The sequence below is a fragment of the Sarcophilus harrisii genome, chromosome 6, assembly GCF_902635505.1.
Source record: "Sarcophilus harrisii chromosome 6, mSarHar1.11, whole genome shotgun sequence".
Lineage (NCBI taxonomy): Eukaryota > Metazoa > Chordata > Mammalia > Dasyuromorphia > Dasyuridae > Sarcophilus > Sarcophilus harrisii.
In genome coordinates this window covers 250,828,937-250,844,818 of record NC_045431.1, presented here as the reverse complement: position 1 = coordinate 250,844,818, position 15,882 = coordinate 250,828,937, and the positions used below count along the sequence as shown (strand labels likewise).

Below are 15,882 nucleotides of genomic sequence, written 5' to 3'. Positions count from 1 at the left end.
CTACATGGTACAGTGAATAAATTACTGGACTTGGAAAAAGACTTATCTTCAAAGAATTCAAATCCAGCCTCACAAGGAGAGTGACCATGGGCAAGTAACTTAACTTGCTTTACCTCAGTTTCTCATCTGAAAAGTGAGATGGAAAAGGAAAGGGCAAAGCACTCCCCTATCTTTGCAAAAAGTCCCAAATCATGTCAAGGAATATTGGACATAACTGAAAATAACTTTAAAACAGCAAATGTGCTAAAATTAAAGAAAAAAAAAATCATTGTATTTATCAAAGTGGAATCAGCCATAACTTCAACGGACTAATATTGAGGAACATAGCTTCTTCTTTTTGAATAAATTTGGAAGTTCATAAGTGAAAATTTTTGAATATTTATGTGCATTTGGTTCAAAATCAATAAAATTGCAAAATGAATTTTCATTAACATTAAGATGCTAAGAACCTAGTACCAAGTATGGACAATAATTAATAATCATCAATATCTTGAGGAAATTCAGAGGCTCTCTCTTTTCCTAAATTACTCATTTAAAAAAATCATTTTTTTTCCTTTAAAAGGATTTTATTGATAATTAGATTACATTGACTCTAATGGAGCTTGATCATATCCCACACAATACTGCAAAGAACTTGATGTGAGATAGAGAAACCTATTGTATTATTGTCAAGGTTGATAGAGACAGATTCTTTTGTCTAGACAGTCCAAGATTTGGAGTGATCTGATGTCCAGAAATTTCCTTTGAATGGGGGTGACCTTAGCATGGTGTGCAATCAGTCTCTATTGCATTAATCTTTAAACTGGAGCCCATCACCATTTTTGTCTTTGTCTTAAGAAAGATGGGTAAATGACCATCCTTTCATGAATAGCATGCTGGGCTAATTTTTAAAAGTGATTAAATTATCCAGAAAGCATGTCTGTCATTAAATATATATACATATATATATATATATATATATATATATATATTTACAAACATATGATATACACTTGGAATAGATCATTAAGATCAAGTAGCAAACATTTGTTAATTGGCAATCATCTGTTATAAATATTATGATAAGAGTAATTCAGATAAGGGTAGGAATTGATTTCTGCTTAGTGATTGCAAAAGAAGATTACACAATGGGAGATAAATAAATAAAATAGACCTTAAAATAGACAAATTTACAAAACAGAAATATTCAATATGATGAAGAATCTTGTTCTTACTTAAACTGAGGATTTTAAGGCTAATTTTATGTTAGAATGATGATCTTAGACCCTGATTAGAATCCTTGATTTAGAATACAGTTAATCCCTTATTAGTTAATTTGTTGTTTTGTTTGTTTGTTTGTTTATCTTTACCTAATTATATAGAATATTAGAACTGAGACAGAAAATGAAATATTGGATGTTGGAGCTGATGATGAAAACCTGAAATGAAATCTAGGAGGAAAATGGCAGATCTTCAAATCCAACTCTTCCTGTTTGGAGGAGGGAAACTGAGGGCCAGAGAAGGAAAGTGATTGCTTCATTTTGAATTCATCATTTTCACAGACAGAAAAAAGATACAATGGCAGAGGAAAATCTCACATATGTGAAGGAATTCATTCTTCTGGGATTTTCTGACCTTCCCAATCTCCAAGGTTTTCTATTTGGGATATTTTTTGTCATCTACATAAGTATACTGATAGGAAATGGCCTCCTCATTGTTATAACCAAGACTGATCCAGCTCTCCATATCCCTATGTATTTTTTCCTGGGGAACTTTTCCTTTTTGGAAATCTGTTACACATCGGTCACTATGCCCAGAATGTTGGCAGATCTCTGGACCCAGAAGAGAACTATTTCATTACTGGCTTGTGCTGTACAAACTTGTTTCCTTTATATTTTTGGAGTGGCTGAGTGCTTTCTCCTGACTGTGATGGCTTATGACCGTTATGTGGCAATAACTAAGCCTCTCTATTATACTCTCATTATGAATCACAAAGTATGTGTCCAACTGGTTGTGACTTCCTGGCTGACTGGGATTCCAGTCCTGATTGGTCAGACATACCGAATATTCTCTCTCAACTTCTGTGGCCCTAACAAAATCAATCACATTTTTTGTGATGCCCCACCCTTATTTCCATTGGCATGTACAGACACATATAAGATAGAAGTCTCTGTACATGTTGTGGCTCTACTCTTTGTTACAGTTCCCTTTGTTTTGATACTTGCTTCCTATATAAAAATCATAACTACAATAATGAAATTGCCCTCCACCTCAGGAAGATCCAAGGCCTTCTCCACTTGTTCTTCTCACCTAATGGTTGTGTGCTTTTTTTATGGGTCTGGAAGTATCGTGTATTTGCAGCCAAAATCCAGTCAATCATCAAGATCCAGAAAAATGCTTGCTCTTTTCTACACCACTGTGACCCCAATGTTTAACCCCCTTATTTACAGTCTGAGAAATAAGGATGTCATTGCTGCATTGAGAAAACTTCTTCCTAAGTGAATTCACATATGGAGCAGTTAGTCATGTCTAAATGGATAAGTATTCACTTCTGCCATATTTCCTATTAAAAAAAATATTTCCGTTTATTATTTTCCATTGCACTAAAATGGCATTAAATTGAGAGACTGTTAAGAGATTCTATTTGAAAATAGAAAATGCCAGCCCAAAATGTCCATGTTCCTTAGCTCAATTTTGACTGAGGTTAAATCCTTTATTATATCTTAAATAATTACGATGATCAACTGATTATCTGAGTGCAATTTTATTGTGCCTTCTACTCTTTCCTAGTAACATGAAAGAAAAGATATTTTTCTTAAAAAAATATTAATTTAATAGTGTGTGTGTGTGTGTGTGTGTGTGTGTGTGTATGCTTAAGAAAAAGAAGGGAGAAAAGAGAGAAAGACAGAGAGACAGAGGGGGATAACAAAAGAGAAACAGACTACCAGAGACAGAGACAGAGAGACAGAGAGATATTCATCCATACATGTAGGTAGGGAAAGCATCAGTTGAAGGGGGAGTACAAACACAGAGAAACTCTATATTGGGTCTCAGATAGTGGAGAACCCTGGGTGAGATATAAGATCCTTTAGTCCACTATGGAACCCTGCTGATCAGTCTGATTTAGCTCCCCATCTCCATTGCCTCTTGTGTGTAGGCAAGGAGACATCTACACACAATAGCAAATTGTTTATGTATTCCCTCATGCTCAGTATCCTGTAGCTATAGAAGTATATTATGTAAGCATTGGGTATACAAGGTTAAGGATTTTTTGAATAAAGAGAGTCTTTCTTTACCATCTTCATTAGTTTTGCCTCATCACTCCTCACCCATGATCAGAACTTAGGCCGGGACCAAAATCCTCCCACGAGCAGGTCCAGACAGAGTGTTCAATGTGGGGCACTCAAGAGCAGGGCACACAGCAGCTCAGCTGACCAGAACAGTGAATGTTTGGATGAGGAATCACAGATATCTGGAAATAGAGTAATTTTGAACAGCCAGTGGGAACACTGGGCAAGGGCTAATCTAGTCCTTTTTGTTTTCCGTACAAAATGGGGCAACACTTAGAAAAGAGCCTCCCCCTGGAGGGAAGCATGAGAAATGCTTGGTTAGATTAATAAAAGAGCAAAGTTTATTAGTGACTCAGAAGGAGATGGCTAAGTACATGTCTCTGTAGCTCACAAAGGAAGAAACTTTTGAGCCAGAGAAGTGGGAAATAGTGGGATAACTACTAACTTAATATTCCCATACTATGGGTCTTGGCTCAGTACCCAAGTACACATTCCTTATGTACATTGTAATAAAATTGTCTTTGAGAGATCCCACATATCATCCAAAAAAGAGGGATTTTACTGTAGAGTGCCAAACAAAGGAGAGTAAGGAAAATAAGCATAAAGAAGGTGCAGACAGCTCTCAAGGGTGAGGCAGGTTGAACAAACACAAAGATGGCCATGGGAGGTTGGAGGGTTGTGGCACTTCCCATTTCTCAGCCTGCCTTCACTTCCCCCTGCATCCTCACCCCTGGGGTATACCCCCACTTCCCACTACTTTTTCATCCTCCTCCCTCAAATCCACCTTTGTGGGCTGGAGATGGAAGAATGGGAGGAGTGGCAACTCCACCAGCACCACCAGCACAGCCATCTTGTCCTCCTCCTATGTCCTGATTATAGGAGGCACTGGTTAAGGCAAAGGAGGAGGGATGGGATATGTTTGGGTTGAGAACGGAAGCATGTTTAAAGAACTGGGCCCCAACAGGCATCAAGGTTATCAGGAGAAAACACACTCCTTTTAATCTGGAAGTTATGAAAGATCTGACAAAGGATTGTAATCTTTATGGATCTGCATCACCTTATGTTAGGATATTATTAAAGATTGGTTTATGAAATCCTAACTACTAATGAATAGAAATCCATACAAAAACAGTACAACCAGACCAAAGCCTTATTCTTTACTGAGTTTTTGTGGCTAGAATCTTGTAAAAAGCCAATAAACGAGCAATAGAATTATGGGGGATAGGACCTAACAACATGAATTAGTGTATGCTGTGAAACCATCCCAAAGTGGCAAATTTTATTGGCCACAGATCCAAATTTCATACATGGATCCATTCTAAGGATAATTTGAGTATCACATGACTGCCATGGATCTTGAAGAAAAGGTTTCTAAGATTTTTCTTCAAGGACTGACCATCTTTACAGATGAATCCAAATGTTACATTTGTGCTGTATATTCTTCTGACTTAGCTATAAAAAAGTAGTCAGAACTTTCAATCTATTCAACAGAATGAGTTATATGCAATTATGCTAGCTCTCACTTATTACTAAGGAAATCTAAATATAATATCTGCTTCAGCTTATTCAGTAGAAGTGGTACAAAGAATTGCCACAGCCGAAATAAAATTTGTAGCCTCTAAAATATTTCAGCTTTTTAAGGAATTTTAGGAGCAAGAGCAAAAACACCTAGGTAAATACTGTCTCTTGCCTGTCCCTTCTAATACTAGTCTTCCAGGACCTATTTTTCAGGAAACATCAAGGCAGATCACCTTCTCATCATAATACCCAACACTCCCCTATTTCTGCCCAACCAATAATCTCATTCTAAATATCATCAGACTGCATGATGTCTGCAGTTTAAGATAACAAAATAGGAACTTAGATTCATAGCAAAAACCTGTATGTCTTGCCTTCCTTCTTCTAATTCCCCATATTGTATGTATATCAATAATTTACATTTGTGTGACCACAAATGCACACTACCTACATGAGGCAGCTCAGTGGATGAGATACAAGACAATAGTGATTTTCCTTCTGGGACTCATGGAATTTTTTATATCATCTTGTTTACTCATATTATTAGTTCTATTACTACTTGCCTGTGTGATACCCCCTATGTGGTTCAGACAGCATTTAATTAAGAAAAAAAAAAAAAAAAGCTGGAGAGATATCTAGAAACAAAGCAAAGTTTATTATACATTCTCATGAGAATCGGGGGTCCCACCAATCGAGCAAATAATGAAAGGGAGGAGGCACTGTAGGGGGCAGGGTCAACACTTTTTATCCCTAACAAAAATACCCCCTCCCACCACTGATCCTTACTGGCTGAGGATCTTACATTCTAAATACAGGAACTACCTAAGAAATTGAACTTGACCAATAAGTACATAGTTGCCCATATTTGACTGAAATAAGGAGGGTAACAAGAAGGGGATTTAAGTATGTCCTCAGGAGGATAGCAAGGATGGGGCTTAAGTATGCTCTTGACTTAATGCTTAAAGTCCTTCAGGCCTACTCAAACTTTGAAATAAATGAAGCCTTACTTGATTTTCACAACTATCTTGAAAGATCTCGCCTCATCTCATTCACCCCCATGCTGAAACTTGTTATCCACTGTTTTATGAATTTAACTACTAATTTATACCTTCTTCAATTAAAACAAAAGAGAGAGAGAGAGAGAGAGAGAGAGAAAGGTCCACATATAGTGGGGAATCCTGGGCAACATATAAGACCCTTTAGTCCAGTAAAAAGAACACTGCTGACAGTGTCTGGTTTGGCTCCCCACCCTCCCTAGGGATGTCAGGGACTTCCTAAGAAATCAGGAGGCATGACAACCTGTATTATACTTGAATCAGAGTTATACTAAATGACAAGGAAATGTAGGAACACAATAGCAAGTCATTTATGTGATCTCCCTTGCTCAATGTCCAATAATTAGCAGATGTGTGGTGTAGTTATGTAAATGTATTAAGTAAGCATAGGGCATATAAGGCTGAGAATTTCTTCAATAAATGGAATCCTGCTTGATCATCTTTACGAGTTCTGCCTCACAGCTCTGCCTCATAACTGCTAATACTAAATTTGGAACACAAGGTTTTGCAAGAGTCAATCTTGAAAAATTTTCCCTCCAAATGTTTTGTAAATAAAAAGCTTTAAAAATTAAAAATAAAAAGCTTCAATTAAAAAAAAAAAAAAGAAGAAGAAAGAAATGATGTGTGTTCTTTTAAAGTCCCTGAAATTAGCTCCTGAAAAAATGGTCTTCTGGTTCAGTGACCAATCATCTACATAAACCTTGATGAGGAAAAAAGTGTATAGGAGAAAAACCTTGAGCTTTAAGTCTGGAATTTTTTGAATACATAATTATTTGAAGATCAAGTCAAATCACAAAATATCATAGAGAAAGAAATGGTGACAGAGAAAAAGAAAGCTTAATTTGTTTGCTAAGGTAAAGAACTTTAAAACAAAAAAAAAATTTCATATCCATTCATTATAGCTCAAAAAGTTGTTTTCATTATTAGCTTAATTATTTTAATTTAATTTTATTTTATTTTAATCGCTGTTCACTTATATCGATCCCTTATAGAAATAATTATTTTATGAATTTTGTCTTTATCTAATATTTGCATTTTATAATGACAACTTCATATTAATTTTAAGTTATCTTTTTTAGGCTACATGTTCTTATAATCACTCTTCTTTTCTCCTAAGCAGGGGCCTAAACAACTTAATGAATATTTAAAATACGAATGATTCCTAAATAGAATTGTTACTTGACAATCAGAAAAAAAGGGACTGTCCATTTATTTAAGATGCCCTCGTCTCAGATTTTTCATACTGTTATTGACTTCCTGTATTTCTAAAGAAAAAAAAAAATCCGAAAATGCTTTTACCTACAAGATATATTTCTTATATTCTACTTCAAAATGATTTTATGAAATATGGGAAAAGGAGACCTTGTGTAGACTGTAGTCAGTCACATATCACATTACTCCAGAAATAAGTCTAGGTTAGGACCAGAAGATCAAAATGAACTGATTATAAAATCAGTGGGTTTCACTCTAGGAGAAAATGAATGAAGGATCATATTAATGAGCAAGTGAAGGAAAAAGAACTGATTTAGAAGTCAGTATTTGGGAAACATTAAGCTGAATATTGGGAGTATAAAAAGAAAAAGAACATGGTCCCTGCTTTTTCAGCACTCACACTACAAATGAGGAATAGACAGAGAGATAAAGACAGAAATAGAAACAGAAACAAAGAGAGGCAGAAACAGGAGACATACAGAAACAGAGAGACAGAGGTAGAGAGAGAGAGAAACAAAGAAAGACAAGGAATTCAACTACTAATGTAATAGAAAGTCCTTAAATCTTAAGAATACAGTAGCAGAGAGAATTCAATGGTATAGGAAACATTAGATTGCATTAGCAAGTTAGATGGTAAAATATGGACAAGTTTTATTCCATCCTCCACTGTGCAACCTTAAGACCTAGAAGATTTAAAGATAGTGGTTGGGCAGGTCATGAGACCCACTGATACTCTTTTTTTTTTTCAGAGAGATTAGTTGTTTATCACTTACCTATCCAACTATTATGAATATCCATGGTCTTTATTTAATGTGGATTAATAGGGACAAAAGGTACAACAACATTGTCCTTTTAAGCAAATTGAGGAAAAAAGAAGAGCGATAAGTTACTCAAGCACAAAAAAGGGAAGAAGAAGAATTGCAATGATTCACTCCCTTGTTATCTGCTTCTTAATAGAATATTACTAACACTGCTCTGCTATCTCAATATACCCAGGAGGAATTAGTATATGTTCCTTAGATCTGGGGTGTATTACTTATGGTGGGGTGAACATAGCTAATACTACATTTTGCAGTAAGATGATATAGAGAAGGAAATTTGCTTTAAAATGAGGGGTGCTTTCATTTTTGTTCATAGAATGAAGAATTGGGTAATGATTTTTTTTAGGATAATAATTACTGTGGCTGAAATATTCAATCCTTACTAATTACAATTCTCACAAAATGTATATCTAAAAGCAAAGCAAAACACCATTTTACAGAAAGAATAACTCCTTTTGAGAGATGAATAGAGATTGTGTAATAGTTAAGTAAATTAAAAGTACTGAAGGAATGATGAAATATGGCTTTATGGCTTAAAAATGCAGATTTTTCTCTGATGCAATTCTCTCTCATTAAGAGGTGCTCAATTTACTGGACTTTGAGCCAGTATAACTTCCATCTCATTAAAAGGTGATAAGTAGCACGGGAGAGGTGGTGTCCCCACAGGGCTAAGAAAGGCAGGAACCATTTCTATTTATTGAGGTCAAAGTGACTTTTATGAAAGGGTCATTTTAAGTAGAGGAGTTGATTATGTTTGCAGGTATGGCTTTAGTTTGTGTGATATTGTAATTCTTGTATGAGAAATAGCATAGGAAATTATTGAACCAGCAGCACTAAGGACACTGGGTTCAAATCCTCCTTTGGAAATCATTGTGAATTTTAAACAAGGTATTCAGATTGTCTGAATTTCAGTCTTCTTATCTGAAGTCCTGTCATCAAGTTCTAATATGAGGGTTAGATAAAAAGACATTGGTTGAACATCTTTGTAAGCATTAAAGAAATCAATGGATTCCACTTTATATGCTTACAATATTTTATTATATTCTTCAGAGAAATAAGCAGCTGGATGTGATTCATTTCATCTAAGAATGGTAAGTGTAGGCTTTTGTGCTGTCAATCCTGGAGTTTCTCTTACTTGAAAGAAATTTATGATTTGAACTCTTAGTGATCCATCTGGAAGGTCTGAATTTTATGATCCCACTCAAGGATAGAGATTAAGGAAACAGGATGTCCAAGAAATGAAAAGTACTTTATATAGAATATCATCTCCCAACTTGCCATCCAAGGTATGAGAATGTAACCCTTCATCAGTAGATGCAAAAATAGTCCAATAAATACATTTATGTTGTTTATTTATAATCTATTTTATATTTCCAGGGACAATTTATTTTTATGCAGAGCTTTTAATTTCTTTGGTAAAAAAGAATTTTAAAATTTTCAAAAAAATACACTAGAACCACAATACTGGAGCAATGATACAATATTCCAGAACTACATAACCTCCAATTCTTATTTTTAGAGCAGGAAGGCAGCCTTTGTCATCTGTTCTTCAAGATCAAATTTTATTCATGTCGTTAATCTCACCAGAGTTTCCTATTACTGTTGTGTCAATTCACATTATGTTAAATAGTTTGATTCTCTTTTCTTCTCAGTTCATTATAAAGGCTTCTCAAATTCTTTTATTTATGATAATGTCATTTTTCTTAATATAATATTTAATTAAAATCACATATCAATATATGTTTAATTATTCACTAATGAATATCTGTTTTCCATTCCAGGTTTTAAATATTTGTTTTATTTCCACAAAGAGTACTATAAAAATTTGGTATCTATAGGATCTTTCTGTTTGCCACTGATATTCTTCCAGTATATGTTACAGTAATCAACCTGCTTATCTAAAGAGAAGGAATAGTTTAGTGTCTTTTTTACATAATTTCAATTTTTTTTTAAATCTTGGCTCAATTATTTCTATTAACTCTATGAAATTAACTCTACAATAACAGTATCTTTGTTATTGCCTTCCTGATAGACCACCAACACTGACAAATTTTAAGGGGTTTTTTGCTTGCTTTTTAAAAAAAATAATTAAACTCTTTTACTAAGTATGATGTCAAAAAAGAGAATTGTATTAATTTTTATTTTTCTGTCAGATAAATAATATTTATGAAAACTTTTGATATTATTTGGTCCATTAATTATAGCGTATAAGTCTAATGGCTAGGGGCCGTTAGGTGGCATAATAGTTGATACTGGGCCTGTAGTAGGAAAGATCCAACTTCAAATTTGTACTCAAAAAAGATTATCTGTGAGACTCTAGTCCAACAGAGAATGTCTGTTTCCTTCTGTTTCTCCATCTAGAAAATGGGCAAAGCAATAGCACCTATATTTCAGACTTCTTTTGAGGTACAAGTGAATGATATCAGTAAATGACTTAGCAATGGCCTTGGCAAGTAGTAGATGCTGTAAAATACAAGAAGCTGTTATAATTATCACTGCTATTTCTAACAATATTCTCTTTTTACCATAACACTTGTAAACAACAAAGTTAAGTGACATGCCCAAAGACATAATGCTATTTAGTATCTGAAGCCAAATTTGAACTCAAGACTATGTCTTAAGGATTTCAGGCCCAAAACTCTATACATTGTACCACCTACCTGTCCCTGCTTCATTTTGCTCAAATATAAAATGGCACACCATTTGAAATGCCCTCATTTACTTTGAGATATATTTACTGTGAAAGTCAGATAGGGGAGAGAAGAATATTTTCAAAATAGCACCCTTTCTTGAAAAACAAAGTACTTGAACCAAAATTGGACTCATTCATTGGAAAAAAAAATTGAGAGAGATAGAGAGACAGACAGACAGATAGAAAGAGATTTGTTAAAGGATTGTTACAAAACTGAAATTATATAGAGTAAATTTCAAATATACATTTTATGAAAGTAAAATGAGTCAACCATGTGATTATACATTATTTCATGGTATTAAAGCACAGTATGTAAATGCTTGTTAACTATTACAAGCACTTGCACATTCTGATTAAAAGCAAAGTAACCAGAATTAGAAAAATGATTGACAAAATGGAAAAAAATTAAAAATTAGACACATTTTGCTAAAGGATTTTACTTACATGTTTTAGTATAAAGAAATGGGAATCTAAAGAGCTTTGTGTGAAGTCTGGGTTAGCTCCCTGGAGGCTTTAGAATCAGCTGGAGTCAGGATAAGCAAAAGTCCTTGGTCTTTAGGGGGAGAAGTGAAAGGGATCAACAAAACTGCCACATGCTCTCCACTGACCAACCTCCTTTCTCCTCATCCTCCTCAAAAGTGACTCTGACTTGTCTTACTCCACCCCCTAATCCCTCCTATGATTATCTATATACACCAAAAGATTGAACCAGCACAGAATAGTGAGAAGGGTCATTTTCCAAGCATATGCTAATAGAGTATTGTTTAATAGGTAATTAGCCTTAAGTGTTTGGTTGTCTGATTTCAGTGCACCTATTCAGAGTTTTAGCCCTTTACAGCTTTGGGTTTTTAATCTTCATACAAAATTGGGGAAACTACTTGGTATAGTAGATAAATCACTGGACTGATGTATAAATTTGATAGTTCATAAGTGAAATATATATTAAATAGTTATGTGCATTCAGTTCAAAATCAATTGCATTGCAAAATGAATGGTTATCAACTTTAAGGTCCTAAGAAACTAGTACTAAAATGAGCAATGATTATTAATAATCAATATCTTGAGGAAATTCAGAAGCTCTCTCTTCTCCTGAATTCATCATTTTAAAAAGATTATTTTTCTTGTGATAAAGAGAGCCATCTACAACCAGAGAGAGGACTGTGGGAACTGAGTGTGGTTCACAACATAGCATTTTCACTCTTTTTGTTGTTGTTTGCTTGCAATTTGATTTCTTTCTCAGTTTTTTTTTTTCAGTTTAATTTGATTTTTCTTGTGCAGCAAGATAATTGTATAATTATGTTTGCATATATTGGATTTTAAAAAGTAAAATTAAAAAAGTCATTTTTTCTTCAAAAACATCACTTAAAATTAGATTGCATTGAAATTACTAGATCTTGATCACATCCCACACAACCTTGAAAGGAATGTAATGTGAAGCAGGGAAACCTATTGTATCATAGTCAAATTTGAAAGACCCAGATCTTTTTCTCTAAATAGTTCAAGATTGGGAGTCATTTGCTTGCTAGAAATTTTCTGTGTACAGGAGTGACATAAGCAATGGTGTGCAATCAGTCACTAGTTGCAATAGTCTTTAAACTGGAGCCTATCACCATTGTAGTCTTTGGTCTAGGAATGATTGGTCAATGGCCATACTTTTGTTAATAGCCTGCTGGATTTAATTTATTTTTAATTATTAAATTATCCAGAAAGTATATCTGTTATTTTAAAAAATATTTCACAAATATAGGATATATATACTTGGAATAGATGATTAAGATTAAGTAATAACCATTTGTTAATTGACAAACGTCTGATATAAATGCTATGACAGAATAATTCAAACTAGGGTGAAATTGATCTTTGCCTAGTGATTACAGGAGAAGATTACACAGTGAGTGGTATAGAAATAAGAAAGACCTTAAAATAGGCAAATCACAAAACAGCAATGTTCAATATGGTATACAATTTTGTTCTTACTTAAATTGAGGATTTTAAGAACGATTTTTTTTTTTACAATCATAGTCGTAGAACATGATTAGAGTCCCTGGTGTAGGACTTAATCCCTTATTAGTTGATTTTTTCCCCCAATTATATAAATGTTAGAATTGAGACAGAAATTGAAAGAACATAACATTGGATGTTGGAGCTGGTGATGAAAACATGAAATTAAATCTATGAGGAAAATGGCAGATCTTCAAATTCAGCTGTTCTTGTTTGGATAAAGGAAACTGAGGACCAGGGGAAAAAAGTAATTGCTTCATTTTGAATTCATCATTTTTACAGGCAAAAGAAAGACACAATGCCAGAAGAAAATCTCACAAATGTGAAGGAATTCATTCTCCTGGGATTTTCTGACCTGCCCAATCTCCAAGGTTTTCTATTTGGAATATTCTCTGTCATGTACCTAAGTATACAGATAGGAAATGGCCTCCTCATTGTTCTAACCAAGATTGATCCAGCTCTCCATACCCCTATGTATTTTTTCTTAGGGAACTTTTCCTTTTTAGAAATGTGTTACACATCAGTCACTCTGCCCAGAATGCTGGCAGATCTCTGGACCCAGAAGAGAACTATTTCCTTCCTGGCCTGTGCTGTGCAAACTTTTTGTCTTTACATTTGTGGAGGGGCTGAGTGCCTTCTCCTGACTGTGATGGCTTATGACCGATATGTGGCAATCACTAAGCCTCTCTATTATACTCTCATCATGAATCACAAAGTGTGTGTCCAATTAGTTGTGGCTTCCTGGATGACTGGGGTTCCAGTAATGATTGGTCAGATATATCAGATTTTCTCTTTAAACTTTTGTGGCCCTAACAAAATAAATCATGTTTTCTGTGATGCCCCACCTTTATTCCCATTAGCATGTACAAACACCTATAACATAGAGGTCTCTATCCATGTTGTGGCTCTACTCTTTGTTACAATTCCCTTTGTTTTGATACTTGCTTCCTATATCAAAATCATAACTACAATAATGAAATTGCCCTCCACCTCAGGGAGATCCAAAGCCTTCTCCACTTGTTCTTCTCACCTAATGGTTGTGTGCTTTTTCTATGGGTCTGGAAGTATTGTGTATTTGCAGCCAAAATCGAGTCAATCATCAGCATCTAACAAAGTGCTTGCTCTTTTCTACACTATTGTCACCCCAATGTTTAACCCCCTAATCTACAGTCTGAGAAATAAGGATGTCATTGCTGCACTGAGAAAACTACTTCCTAAATGAATCCAGTATATGCTGTTAGTCAAATCCAAGAGGATTAGTATTCTCATCTATTATACTTCCTATTAAAAAAAAATACTTCAGATTATTTTTCCATTGCACTGAAATTGTACTAAAATGAGAATCTTTCAAGAGATTCTATATGAAAATAGAAAACACCAGCCCAAAATTTCCATCTTCCTTAGTTCAATCGTGACTGAAATTAAAACCTTTATTGTTTACTAAATAATGACAACGATCCATAAATACTTTGAGTGCGATTTTACTGTGCTTTCCACTACTACCCTAGTAACATGGGGGAAAAAAGACTTTTTTCTTAGAAAAATATCCATTTCATTGTGTGTGTGTTTAAGAGACAGACAGCAAGGAAAAAAAAGAGAAAGAGAGACATAGCCAAAGAGAAGCAGAGTAAAACAGACAGAAACAGAGATCAGAGATGCAGACAGAGACAGAAATAGAAAGAAAAAGAGAGAGATATTATCCCTACACATAGGCAGGGAAAGAGACAGTTGAAGGGGATAGAACAAAAACAGAGAAACTGTGTAGGAAACCACAGATAGCAGGGAACCCTTAGCGAGTTAAAAGACTCCTTTAGTCCAGTAAGGGACACTGCTAACCAGTCTGATTTGGCTCCCAATCTCAGCTTTCCTGAGAAGTCAAGAGTGTGACAGCCTGTATAATTAAAACAGAGTGATACCAAATGGCAAAGAGACATCTGAACACAATAGCAAGTGGTGGTCCCACATGTGCGGCACCCTATAGTAATATATGGGTATTAGGTTATATAAGGCTGTGGATTTTTTTTGAATAAATGGCCATCTTGGAATAATGGAATAAATTTTTGAATAAATGACCATCTTCATGAATTCTGTCTCATCACTCAATGGAGGAAATATAGAAGACAATAGTTATTTTTTATACCTTCCTTCTGGGTCTCATGGAAGTTTTTTATATCAACTTGTTTCCTCATATTACTTGTTATATTATTACTTGCCTGTGTGACTCCTCCTTGCTGAAACTTGTTATCCATCATTTTATGGATTTAATCACTGATATATACCTACTTCAATTAACACAAAAAGAAAGGGAGAGATGTAGAGAACCACAGAGAGAGGGAAGCCTGGGTGAGGTATAAGACCCTTTAGACTATTAAGAAACCTGCTGACAGTGTTTGGCTTGGCTCCCCATTCCCTCTGGAGGCATCTCAGCCTTCCTGAGAATTCAGAGGGGATGACAATATGTGTTTTACTTGAAGCAGAGTTATATTAAATGACAAGGAAATGTATGAACAAAATAACAAATGTGGCCCTGCATGCACAGTATCCTACAGTTAGCACATGAGCAGTGTGCTATAGTAAGGTAAGTGTCTTACGTGATCATAGGGTATATAAGGCTGATGATTTTTTTTTAAATAAAGGGACTCCCTGCTTGACCATCCTCCTAACTTTTGCCTCATCACTCCTCACCCAAGAGCAGGGCTCGGGCTGGTAGCAAAGTCCTTCCAGGAGCATATTTGGACATCACAAGGAGGCAAAAAAGACCTGTTATAATTGAGGGAAAGAGGGGAGGGTAATGAATATTGTGTGAATTTTAATCTCATTAGATTTGGCTGAAAGAGGGAATATTAAACACATTTGGCTTCACAGACAAGCTTTTCTCACTTTACAGGGAAGTAAGAGAAGAAAGGAGAAAGAAATGGGAAAGGCTAATTGAAGAGAGAACAGAAATAAAAGAAGAAAGGTAAAAGAAAAGGGGAAAGGCTGCAAAAGGGGAGGTTTGTTTGAGGGAAAGGGTCTCAGTGCCAAATACTGGGGAGGAAAGAAAGGAGGAAAGGGAAGAGAAAAGTAAAACAGCAGGAAATACAGAGTTCATACTTTTATTTATGAATGTGAATGGACTGAACTCTTGCATAAAATAGAAGTGGATAACAGGGATAACAGACTGGAATAAAAACCAGAATTCTACAATTTGTTGTTTAAAGAAACACATTTAAAGGAGAGTAATACATTTAGAGTAAAGGTAAATGTCTGGAGCAGAATCTACTATGCTTCAGCTGAAGTAAAAAACAAAACAACACACACACAAAAAAAAATAA

General features: G+C 34.9%; 2 protein-coding genes across 2 annotated transcripts; both read left to right on the top strand.

The window, feature by feature from the left end:
• Nucleotides 1–1,557: 1,557 nt before the first annotated feature.
• On the top strand, nt 1,558–2,481 carry LOC100921892 (olfactory receptor 10AG1-like). The gene has a single exon (XM_012552664.1). It carries the CDS (start codon nt 1,558–1,560, stop codon nt 2,479–2,481), a length of 924 nt encoding a protein of 307 aa, XP_012408118.1.
• Nucleotides 2,482–12,866: 10,385 nt separating this feature from the next.
• On the top strand, nt 12,867–13,790 carry LOC100920588 (olfactory receptor 10AG1-like). Its single transcript, XM_003773842.2, has one exon. It carries the CDS (start codon nt 12,867–12,869, stop codon nt 13,788–13,790), a length of 924 nt encoding a protein of 307 aa, XP_003773890.2.
• The last annotated feature ends 2,092 nt before the right edge of the window (nt 13,791–15,882 follow it).

What these genes read in the sequence shown, in the direction of transcription:
- LOC100921892 (XM_012552664.1), top strand. Translation starts at nt 1,558, where the DNA reads ATGGCAGAGGAAAATCTCACATATGTGAAGGAATTCATTCTTCTGGGA.
- LOC100920588 (XM_003773842.2), top strand. Translation starts at nt 12,867, where the DNA reads ATGCCAGAAGAAAATCTCACAAATGTGAAGGAATTCATTCTCCTGGGA.